Source organism: Anarhichas minor, unplaced genomic scaffold (genome assembly GCF_050575085.1).
Source record: "Anarhichas minor isolate MPS153535 unplaced genomic scaffold, ASM5057508v1 ptg000136l, whole genome shotgun sequence".
In the NCBI taxonomy this organism is placed as follows: domain Eukaryota; kingdom Metazoa; phylum Chordata; class Actinopteri; order Perciformes; family Anarhichadidae; genus Anarhichas; species Anarhichas minor.
Window position 1 is genome coordinate 14,709,882 of NW_027466582.1, and position 12,508 is coordinate 14,722,389.

At 40.5% G+C, this 12,508-nt stretch overlaps 1 protein-coding gene across 1 annotated transcript; it reads left to right on the plus strand.

Moving 5' to 3' along the window:
• Positions 1-430: 430 nt before the first annotated feature.
• On the plus strand, positions 431-4,714 carry gpr31 (G protein-coupled receptor 31). The gene is made up of 2 exons (XM_076084711.1): positions 431-1,271; positions 1,545-4,714. The coding sequence occupies exons 1-2, from the start codon at positions 708-710 to the stop codon at positions 2,001-2,003; spliced, it is 1,023 nt and encodes a 340-aa protein (XP_075940826.1). The 5' UTR covers positions 431-707; the 3' UTR covers positions 2,004-4,714.
• The last annotated feature ends 7,794 nt before the right edge of the window (positions 4,715-12,508 follow it).

Below are 12,508 nucleotides of genomic sequence, written 5' to 3' on the forward strand. Positions count from 1 at the left end.
GTGCGAGGGAAAAAGCAGTATGTTTTGCAAGAACAGGAAATGATTCCGCAACATTTTTTTTTCACACCACTGATTGGCCGCCTGTCTAAAGTCATATCACCTCGAGGGTTCACACGGGGGCTTGTCGGTGCTTGACCGTGGCATGCAGACTTTGATTCCATCGCAAAAGAAACCTCTCCACGCTTGTGCTTCGCTCGATGTTTTATCAGTTTCCTGTTAAGAAAAACAGAGTTTGGTATACTTGTATTTAAAACCTTACAGGCTGGTATTTGTTCCTTGTCAGCCCCACTGGTCCCGCCAGTAGAAAAGCAGCTGGTGACTCACCTCCTCGGGCTACAGAAGAGGCGGAGCCACAAGCACGGGGCTGATCTGCAAGGCAAACTCAAAGAAGCTGTCAAGCATTTGCTCTGCACACTAGGAGGATCACTTCCAGACCTGCTACTGGCACTCACAAACCAGGACAGTCAACCCTGCATGACTTTGGACAACAGAAACACACACGAGGACTAAAAGAGGGATCTTAAACATAAAAGAGGATTCAAACTGAAGACAGTGAAGAAACTTGTTTGGCGGGTTTTTTTCTTTTGGTGTGTGGGTGTGTGTGTTAGTGTGTGTTTGCCTGGTGAGACTTAATGTGTGAAGTGTTTACCTTGTCAGTTTAAGGGAAAAACACTTTGCTCGTTCTGGCTTCGAATTCAGATTTAATCATGAGCAATTTCACTACTCAAATGACAAGCATCACTTCACCTGGTCATGAGGTTGATGAGGAATGCACGACCGAGTACTTTAACCTGTACAAATTCTACGCGGCCGTCATGATTGTGATTTTCATCCTGGCCCTGCCTCTGAACGCCTCCGTCCTCCACCTCTTTATATTCAAGCTGAAATTCTGGAAATCCAACACCAACAACATCTTCCTGTTCAACCTGGTGCTGGCTGACATTCTCCTGCTCTTCTGTTTGCCCATAAAGGCACACAACTTCATCCAAGGGGAGAGGAGGAGCAAAAATGACACGGTGTGCAAAGCAATGCTCTTCATGTTGTTTTTGAACCGCGGGGCCAGCATTGCCTTCCTGACGGTGACCTCCATCGACCGGTATTTCAACGTGGTGCACCCCGGTCGCAAGAATCTCCTGAGAGCTCTAAAGAAATCTCCACAGATCTCTATCGTCATCTGGCTGCTCCTGCTGCCCCTCACCATCCCGACCATGCTCAAGAACTTTGACTGCTGCAACAGCCACAGCAACCACGAAAAATCTACTTTGGGGGAGGTAATGTTTTCCATGCTGAACGTGTAATATGCGTAACTTGTCGCTACGCGTCTGTCTTCCAATTTCTCGCTTTATCACCTCCACATTTCACTGCAAAAACCTAAATAAAGTAGCAGCTGGCTGGAGGCAGATCGCCAGGAGATCGCCTGATAGTTTCCTACTTGCTGTTTTTGAAATACACATTTTGGGGACACAATGGCCAATCATAAGTGAGAATTTGCTGTTGACTTGAATGACAAATTAAGATGATCCTCTTTTTTCTGATTTTTTTAGGAGTTGGTGGACAGTATGCGAGAAGCGGTCTTCTTTTCCCAGATTGTCATCCCGTTCTTCATCCTGGTCTACTGCACGGTGCACATCGTCAACCGGCTCAGGAAAAAAACCGTCGGGGACAGGACCAAGCTGAAGAGAGCAGTGTTCCTGGTGACCTCCGTCATGGTGGTCTTCTCCCTCTGCTTCCTCCCCTGCACCATAGCCAGGGTGGTTCTGCTGATCTCCCGGGTCCAACCATGGTCTAAAACCTCGCAGCAGAAAGCTGCCACGGCCTTTGACGGCCTCATGGTCCTCTCCTACTTGGACTGTCTGCTGGACCCGCTGGTCTACTGCTTCTGCAGCACCAAGTTTAAAGGTCTTTACCTCTCCACTTATTTCCCGTTCTTAGTGAAAGACAATCAAGTGCCGGTGGAGAGCTCAACGGGAAACACGCAACCTAGTCGCAATAATGTCATCTGAAATGGGAAAGCGGAGGCTGTTTCTCTGCAGGGTGACACCTGTGCGATCCAAAAGGATACTACCCAAGACTGACAGTGCGCCCCCAAACATGTTTTTACTTTATGAAAAGGGACCCTGAAGGCGCTATGAAGACAAGACGTACAGTTGTCATTTAACTTTCTATTGTCTATTGACTCTTAAAGTAATAATCTTGATGATTTTCATTCAAATAAAAGGTAAGTAAGTCACTATCCATCACCGAGTGAGGTAACACATTGGTAACTGATGAAAAAAGGAGGTTGCATTTGCAGGATTTCAAACTGACATTACATTGGAATTCCCGACGCAGTTTGGATTTCAGGGAATTGAGATCCAAAACAACACCTGCAACTATACCGCTTATCCCCATAGGTGCATTAAAGAGAACAAAACGGAGAGCTTCGAGATTGTACCTCTAAATAAATATATATATATATATGTTCCAGAGCATTGTAGATATACTGTAGTAGTGACTCAACAGGTCAAATGGTCTCCTGATAGTCTAGAATATATTCATGTTGGTGGATTGTATTTAGTCAAACTTTTTTTATTTTTTTTAATGGGAGTGCCCCTTGGGCCAAAGTATGCACATCTGTTTTTCTTTTTGTCTTGGACAGCGAGTAGTTATGACCATGAAAAAATCCTTTCAACTGTTGGAGGCGGGGGAAAAAAGAACAGGACTCTTATCTGTTTTACGCAGCCTTTATCTAAGCCTCACACTAAACAAGTGTTAGTGTTTGATGCCATCAGTTAAGGCTAAATAAATATAACCATGTCACCTGAAAGTGTTGTGAAATTGTGTCAAATACATTTTTTATGAAGCTGTAAATGGTGAGGATTTCCAAACCAAGGGAACTAAGGAGGGGAGGGGCATGACACGTGTCCATGTAACCGACTCCAAAATAGATGCATATTTCGCTATGGTCGGTCCCCTAATACACGAGACTTAACCCTTAAGGCCCATACAGGAAGTCGATGGTTAATGTTGAGTGCTGCACATATTTTCTGTGCGGGATCATTTTCTTGTCTTGTGGTTTGAAGAACCCACTTTGACAAACATGAATCCAGCGCAGGACACGCCTCAACAATGTAGAATTCCACTTACAATATTAATCCTGAATCATGCCTTGAACCAGATTTACTCAGACTTATTCCCATGAATTCCATTGAGGACGTATAAGTCATCTGGACTCACCTTGATGATATCATCAACAGTAACAGCGCAGTGAGTGATCTGTCTGTGTCTGTTGATCACTGTCGGGCTATAAATAGGCTCATTTAAGACTCATCCGTGTGCTAAAGATGCCTCATTGTGTATCATAAAAGTCATCACTTGTTATTCGTCACAGCATTGTTTGAAATGGTGAAATGCTGCAAGAACACAATGATACATTTGTGCAGTGGGAGGTTAAGTAATTTCCTTGTCAAGTTGAATTCATCATAACATCTGATTAATCAAGTGGGAACACAACCGAGGGAAAACCCCTGTTTGGTGGAAGATCCCCAGCTCGACAACTTTAAAGTAGATTAAAATAACGTTATTAATGTGGTTACCTGACTAAAAACTAGAGGAGCACTGCAAAGGCCAATCTGCTAAAAAATGTAATGGGTTCTACCTTGGCCCATGCTACACCTTAAGTTTCATGAAAAAAAACAGGGCAGTAGTCCTTCCTTAAGCCTGCTGACAAACCGAACTCAAAAATATGACCTTTGCAGAGGCAATAAGACCGATGCGTACTGAACTGAGGGTCACAAACAAGCAAAGAATTGCATATATATACACAATCCCTTCATCTCTGAAAATGTCACATCTGTGTGTCTAAGTGTGTGAAAACCCGACAAATATTGACGGAGTAAAGAGAGGAGCAGATGGTTTGAAGTCACATATAGTATGACCTTTAAATAAGAAGTCAGAGTTCACAATCAAACAAGCCTTTGATGTGTTGTTTTGTATACTTTGTCATTCAGTTGTGTAGTTTTGACCTTTGTCTGCGACTCTATTGTTCATTTAATACATTGGCTTTATTCTTGCTTTTAATTGTGTATCCACCTTGATTATGTAGGTCTGCAAATGCACCAAAGAGGCACAACTGCAAGTAGGACGTGACCTTTATTAGTGGGCTCCAATATCTCTCATCGGCTGTCACTCATTTTAATCAACGGCATCTACAAAGTGAGAAACACATGCTGGAGTTCATTTAAAGCATCTAAATGTATACAAATATTTGAGATTCAGGTTTTAATAAAACACTTACTGACAAATCGTCCTGACATGAAAGCAGCATTATTGCAGCTGTATTATGCAGATAAACGCTATTATATGGCTACTCAAAATGATAAATTCATTTCAGGTTTCATCGCCCCATAACACAGATTCAGTGTAATAGAAGGAGTTATATATAGCGTATATATATATATATATATATATATATGGTATTTACATAATGTGTTCCGGATATATTATACGTTACTTTTTATTATTATAATATAAATGTCACTCATCACTCATTTAGGTGAAGTTGTCAGTAAGAATATTTGTCATTTTGGTAACAGAAAAGTTTAAAAGAGCAGGGTTCACATTGTATGACTGCGTTTGATAGGTGGCATTGTGTAAATACTTGTCTTGTCTTTTATGTGTTTTTATTACTGCTGTAATATGTGAATGTATAAATAAAAAAAAAATTTTATCTTCATTTTTTATCGTACATTTCTGCAGACCGATCCTTTATCTTCTTTCTGGTCAGAAAATGAGGTTGATATGAAACTTGAAATATGTAGAAACCATATCAAGTTTTATTATGCAACAGCATCACTCCGCTGTCACACAAACATCCCCAAGAAGTCCGGATATGAGTCAATATGCACTTAAGCAATCTTAAAAACTTGTGTTCTGGTATAAAGAGTGGGTGTGGTTGTGATTATCGGCACATTGTGTCTGAAAAGCTAACAGTCTCAGAAACAAGTGGCTGCCTTCAGTCTTAAAGCTACAAATGTCTCTTTTGTGGACATTTGTGGGTCCAAAGGCGATCAAAGAGGTAAATGTTGCATTTCAGTGACCATCAAATCTGTAAGGGGGCTTCGGTAATCTGCAAATCACAGCATATTGGCTTTACGATCACAAATGTTGAGTTGAATTTGCATGATTTTTCTGCGATTAATCGCATTGTTATGCGCAATGTTCAATAATGAATTCAAAAGTAGTGTATTGCGCACTTTTATTTTAACAGTACTGCTATATGAACAAAAGTGCAATAACATTTGGTTTGCAAACACTTTAAATAAATAAGGTGCTTTATAACAGCAGTCTTCCCTTTACACAGCAGCAGTTATAATACAGTTATAATGATTCTGATAATAGATATTCAGCTGGTGTTCACAACTTTATCTTCATGTGTGTAATAGATGCAATTTGAAATTTACACCTTGAAAACTGCAAACCTATCTACGTCATGTTTTTTTCCTTTTTTTTATGTTTGATAAATTCTCAGTAGCGATAACTAAATGATATGCTTATTATACATATTACAAACAAAAACACTTTAAAAACTCTAGAAAAATAATTTTAATGAATCATTTATTTTTTTATTTATTATTATTTTTTGGAATTTTGGTCAGACACATATGCAACGCTGATTACCGTAATATGTGTGGTATTTGTTATAAATGTACGTTGGTACATAGAGGGTGATAAGAAGCTGTACGTGGAGGGACTTAGGACCCAGGGGAATGTAGGTGAAGCAAGGGAACCTGGAGGGAGTCTGTACCGTGGCAGTAAACTGCATGAGGAAGTTTTGCTAATAAAGACTTGCAGTTAAGAGCAGTTTGTTCTAACGTGCGGCAGCAGCAGAAGGAAGAGAAGGAAGGGACGTCACACAAACAGCTGTTCACCGCTGGCTGCCCGGTTCTTGTGTTAAAAATGTCCGCTTAATAAAAAATTAAAAACTGCTGTAATATCGCGTTAACTTGCCCAGCACTTAGTTGCCCTAGCACTTATTTTTAAATATATATATATATATATATATATATATACACACACACACAAATAATTCCAATTGTGATACTTCCAGCATCCTTATAATCTATCTCACGTCAAGTAAAGCATGTAGTAACATGGTGTTTTGAGCCTTAAAATGTATTCATATGATTTGTTTTCTATGTAAGTAACAGCCATAAATCATACATTAACAGACAGAATGATAGCGAATACTAATTGTCGCTACTTCACGGGCAACATCAAATTTGCGTTCTGGTCAAATAAATAAACAGCAGCGGGCGATCAACCAGGTGTCATAGTGGTCATAGTGAAATGAAAAAAACATTTTGAAGTATTTTAAAGTAAAACCACTATGAAGCATATCCGATTGAACATTTAGTAAATTACATTTTGAGTCTTTTTCAAAGTCGCCAAAGTCTGAACTTTTCAAATCCTACACATAACACTACTCTCTACTCGTTAATATGAAAATGGGGTCAGATAAGAAGGCGTGTTTGGTCAGTGTGAATAGAGACGTAGTGTGTTGATATGGTTCTCAGCAGGCAGCAGCTGGTTCTTACCCTGGCTGGGACATGTGGAGACAGGGTGATCCTCAGGCCATGGAGGAGGTGACACTGGGAAAACTGGAAACTGTGGGGCCACACAAAGAGGAGAAAAAGAAGACATGATGAGACGTCTCAGATAAGTGTGATAGAATTAGAAGAGCTAATATATAAATATATATATATATATACAGGTGCTGGTCATATAATTAGAATATCATCAAAAAGTTGATTTATTTCACTAATTCCATTCAAAAAGTGAAACTTGTCTATTATATTCATTCATTACACACAGACTGATATATTTCACATGTTTATTTCTTTTAATTTTGATGATTATAACTGACAACTAAGGAAAATCCCAAATTCAGTATCTCAGAAAATTAGAATATTACTTAAGACCAATACAAAGAAAGGATTTTTAGAAATCTTGGCCAACTGAAAAGTATGAGCATGTACAGCACTCAATACTTAGTTGGGGCTCCTTTTGCCTGAATTACTGCAGCAATGCGGCGTGGCATGGAGTCGATCAGTCTGTGGCACTGCTTTTCGCATCATCCTCTTCACAATACCCCATAGATTTTCTATGGGGTTAAGGTCAGGCGAGTTTGCTGGCCAATTAAGAACAGGGATACCATGGTCCTTAAACCAGGTACTGGTTGCTTTGGCACTGTGTGCAGGTGCCAAGTCCTGTTGGAAAATGAAATCTGCATCTCCATAAAGTTGGTCAGCAGCAGGAAGCATGAAGTGCTCTAAAACTTCCTGGTATACGGCTGCGTTGACCTTGGACCTCAGAAAACACATTGGACCAACACCAGCAGATGACATGGCACCCCAAACCATCACTGACTGTGGAAACTTTACACTGGACCTCAAGCAACGTGGATTGTGTGTCTCTCCTCTCTTCCTCCAGACTCTGGGACCCTGATTTCCAAAGGAAATGCAAAATTTACTTTCATCAGAGAACATAACTTTGGACCACTCAGCAGCAGTCCAGTCCTTTTAGTCTTTAGCCCAGGCGAGACGCTTCTGACGCTGTCTGTTGTTCAAGAGTGGCTTGACACAAGGAATGCGACAGCTGAAACCCATGCCTTGCATACGTCTGTGCGTAGTGGTTCTTGAAGCACTGACTCCAGCTGCAGTCCACTCTTTCTGAATCTCCCCCACATTTTTGAATCGGTTTTGTTTCACAATCCTCTCCAGGGTGCGGTTATCCCTATTGCTTGTACACTTTTTTCTACCACATCTTTTCCTTCCCCTCTCTATTAATGTGCTTGGACACAGAGCTCTGTGAACAGCCAGCCTCTTTTGCAATGACCTTTTGTGTCTTGCCCTCCTTGTGCAAGGTGTCAATGGTCGTCTTTTGGACAACTGTCAAGTCAGCAGTCTTCCCCATGATTGTGCAGCCTACAGAACTAGACTGAGAGACCATTTAAAGGCCTTTGCAGGTGTTTAGAGTTAATTAGCTGATTAGAGTGTGGCACCAGGGGTCTTCAATATTGAACCTTTTCACAATATTCTAATTTTCTGAGATACTGAATTTGGGATTTTCCTTAGTTGTCAGTTATGATCATCAAAATTAAAAGAAATAAACATTTGAAATATATCAGTCTGTGTGTAATGAATGAATATAATAGACAAGTTTCACTTTTTGAATGGAATTAGTGAAATAAATCAACTTTTTGATGATATTCTAATTATATGACCACACCTGTAAATATATATATATATATATAAATATATATATATATATATATATATATAGGAACTCTGCATAACACTTTAAAAAATGATAAATGGCAGGTGTTTCCAACATAATTCCCATCTTAAATGTGTTCTATATATAAATGTATGTTGACCTTATACTGCAATATAAACCATGATGCATCTTCAAAACTAGATCAGATGACTAATACACAAAAAAACGCACGTTATCTGATCCTACAAGCATAACATTTTTTTTTTCCATCATGCATATTTGTAAAGTGTTTCCTTTAATATTTCCAGGCCTGTTGTTGAATCAGAAATGAATTTGGGCTTGTTCTGAAGGAAAACACATATTTAAGAACTCTCAACGGAACATCTGGTTCAAGTTCACTTCTTTATTAAATCTTTATTAAAGCTGGAAGCCACCCAACCATTACATATAATCGCCTCCTGGTTTGGTCCTCACCAACTATTACACACATATCTGGCTCTTAAAGGGATAGTTTGGGTGTCTTGAGGTGGGATTGTATGAGGTGCTTATCCATAGTCAGTATATTACCAGCAGTAGATGACGGTCGACATGCACTCAGTTTGTAGAAACAGACTGGAGTACCAAAGCAATGAAGCCGATATATCCATCGAACGCTTTAAAACACCAAAATCCCCACAGTAACAATAACAGAGTAACTAATCGAGGCAGCGAGACCAGCTACTCCCGTGTTCTGCGAGGTAAAATTACAGTTTTTGTCAAAGTAGTCTTGTTGCTATAAAGAGAGCACAGATGGTTCACATTGTTGTTGTTTCTTTTAGGTGTCTAAAATGTGTTTTGCTGCTGCCTGTCCACAGCAGTACATTGCTTAGTTTCCTTGCTGGTACTCCCGTCTGTCTCATCCACTGCAGCTAATACACTGACTATACATGCCTCACACAACCCCACTTCAAAACATTCAAACTATCCCTTTATTAAACTCTTTCTGTCTGCTGCTTTGGTGTTGGCTATGTAGTACACAGTGGGCTTATCGGAGCTTGTTGTGGAAACAGCCTGAGGTGAATAAAGAAATCACTATGAGTGAAACCATATTGATTAATGGTGCTTTAATGCAAAACCACTCTCAACATTTTTTAATGTATTATATATACATATAAAAGTTAAAATAAAACAGCTCGCTTCACATGCACATTCACTCAAAAATGTCTCAAAGCTCATTAGCATATGGCTTAAAAATGGTTGTTTGGACCTAACTTTCCTTCCAACCGATTTTCAGTAAAACGTAGAAAGTTGATATACAAATGAGTCCTGATCAAGTACTCAAATGAAGTACCTTAGCGGCTGTAAAGTACCTACCTTCTCAGAGCTCAGGACGGGCTGCAAGCTGATCCACCGCAACGGCACAAAGGCAGGAAACATCAGATCTGTAAGGGAGACGGAGGCAGGAGATAAACAGAGAGAACGAAGCAGATTAGAATGTGAACTAAGAAATTAAATATCTAAGAGATGGTACGTGTGTGTGTGTGTGTGTGTGTGTGTGTGTGTGTGTGTGTGTGTGTGTGTGTGTGTGTGTGTGTGTGTGTGTGCGTGCGTGTGTGTGGGAGGAAACTAAAAGCCAAGTCCAAACCACTGGCCAAGAAAATGCTTCTCGGCATTCACGCTCATACTGATTATAATAAATTTAAGAGACGTGTCTTCCACAACACCGTGCTCTTAAGTGCAGACAAAGTAAACAACTGAGTGTCTGTATACTGTTGCCATCATTACTGGTGCTATGAATAAAAAAGAAAAAAAAAAGCGCAGGAAAGCACAGAGGCATACATGAAGAAGAGATAAAGTTATTGTAGGCCTCTTTTTTTCCCTCATTGATATGGGGCACTGATAGCTCTGTGTGCATGTTATGCACGTACATATAACGCGTGATACATTGGATGAGTCTGCACGGTTCTCCTGTCAACATGGGATAATCAGTCTTTCGGCACCCTGTTGCGCAAGCACACAGCTTGTGTAATATTGTGAGCAATATGTAAAGCATATTTCATCCCACTAAGCACCGTATCTAGATGCTCTGGAATGTAAACAAAACAAATTCTCAAGATTCATGACTCAATGTGTGTGTGTGTGTGTGTGTGTGTGTGTGTGTGTGTGTGTGTGTGTGTGTGTGTGTGTGTGCGCCAGTTAAAAATACATACAGGAGCATTCCGGCTGCACCGTCGCTCACCTGCAGTATATGTTAATAACCATAGGGCATTCTTTTAAAAGCTCACAGCTGATGCTATTTGCATTTGGTAGGTCATTCAACATGTTCTGTTTTAAATAACATGACATGGATGAGAATTATTATGAAATTATAATTAGTTTGCGCCACGCCCGCAAAATAAACAAATCCCCACAACTTAATAGACGCGTTTTTATTTTATTGATTTTTTTATTTTATTAAGCAACTGTTGACGTGTTTTTGTGAAGCAGATGGATCCACAAAAGAGCGCACGTCTTCAATTATCAGATGACACATTGTTTTTTTAGGTCACTTATCTACACCTTGCGTGTCTTTGTACTTCCTTTTGCTGCTGTAACACTTTCCTTGCCATGCACAGAAGTCTATCCTGTGTTATCTTAATGCTTTGGACTGTTTTATATTGTTTCTTGTATCTACCTTTTAAAAGGGGTTTTCAGGATCATGTCAACTGGAATCATCCCGTCATTTCAAGGGAGGAACGGTAAACAACATTTCCGTGGGAGAAAAGCAAATGTTGCAATGGCTATTAAAGGATGCACTGTTGTGGTCGGGGGTGCAACAGACCAAATGTCAAAATGCACTCGTCGTGTTTGGACGTGTGTTCTGTTTCGACATTGCTCTTTTTGTGCAATTGTACATCACGTCTGGGACAGAGCGTGACAAAGGCATAACACCTTGCCATGCTCTGTCTCAGTCTGTCCCGGACCTTCGCTTTCAGCAGACTTACCTTTTAGGAAAGTGAAGTCTCATTGTAAGTGCATGGCTTTACGGCACTTCATGTCAAAGTTTTAACGCATTATAGTATGTAGCTTTTTTTTTTTAGGTAAAAGCAGTTCATATTTGACTTCAATGGAAAAATATCAGAAGAGCTCATGAAGAGATCAGAGAACAAGAGAACAGTGGAAGCTGCTTGACATCCTCCCGGATCCATTTTCTTCACCTTGTACGTATTCATTTTTGTCATTTGTATAGTCTGTACTGTCATTTTATGATGTAAGTCTGTTCTGTACACATGGCATCCATTGCACGTCCATCCAGGGAGAGAGAGAGAGAGAGAGAGAGAGAGAGAGAGCCCTCGTCTCCTCTTCCCTGTTAAAAGGATTATTCTGTTGTTGTTTTTTAGCAAGGCTATGCTTTCTGAAGTGAGGGTTGCTCAGGACAGAAGGTGTCAAATAATGTGCAGAATGTAAAGCCCCTTGAGGCAAATTTGTGATATTGGGCTGTATGAATAAAACTTGCTTGGCAAAGGTGTAAAAGGCTTTTTTAACGACAGAAACCGACAAACACCGAGGTGGGTTGAGACATCACTTCGCCCTTGTTTGCCAATCTGCTTTGAAAGAGGACGTGGTCGAGGACAAAATTACTTCAATCACGTCATTCTACCATCATTCATGCCCACAGGGCCGAACAGCGCTATTCCCCAGAACAGTTAGACGTAAGGAAAGTGTCCCCCCCCCCCCCCCCCCCCCCCCGTCTGAATCTACAACATAGTTGATATTGTCCCTAAAGATGTTGTCGTCACCTTACCCAAGAATAAAGCTAGACATGTGCAGACATGATGGTTGAGCATCGACAGCCACCTGAGGAATTTCACAAGTCCTGGGAAAACCTTGAACGGTCAGGTTTCCAGTCAGCACTTGTAATACAGAAACTGTTAAGGGCACGTCACTATCTCTAATCTGCCAAATCGAAATGCCAACGCTGTTAAAGTGTTTTATGGTGAAAAGCTGTCTTCTACACCACGCATCTCATTAAGTTAAGCATCATGTTTTCAAACCACACCTCCAGCTGACAGAAAAAAAAAAATTCTTCCTCTCTGAAGGATCTGCGGCAGCCTCTCACATAAAAAGGGCTTACAGACTCACAGGGACAGGGGGTTTTCTCCGCTCTACATTCAGTACTTTTCTTCTTCAGCTCATGCTTTGTTTACGGTGCGCGTTTCCTCAGCATGTGTTGGCACAGCCGAGCCAAAGACTGTTGACTTTGACGGAGTGAGAAGGGAGGGGGGATCGGTGC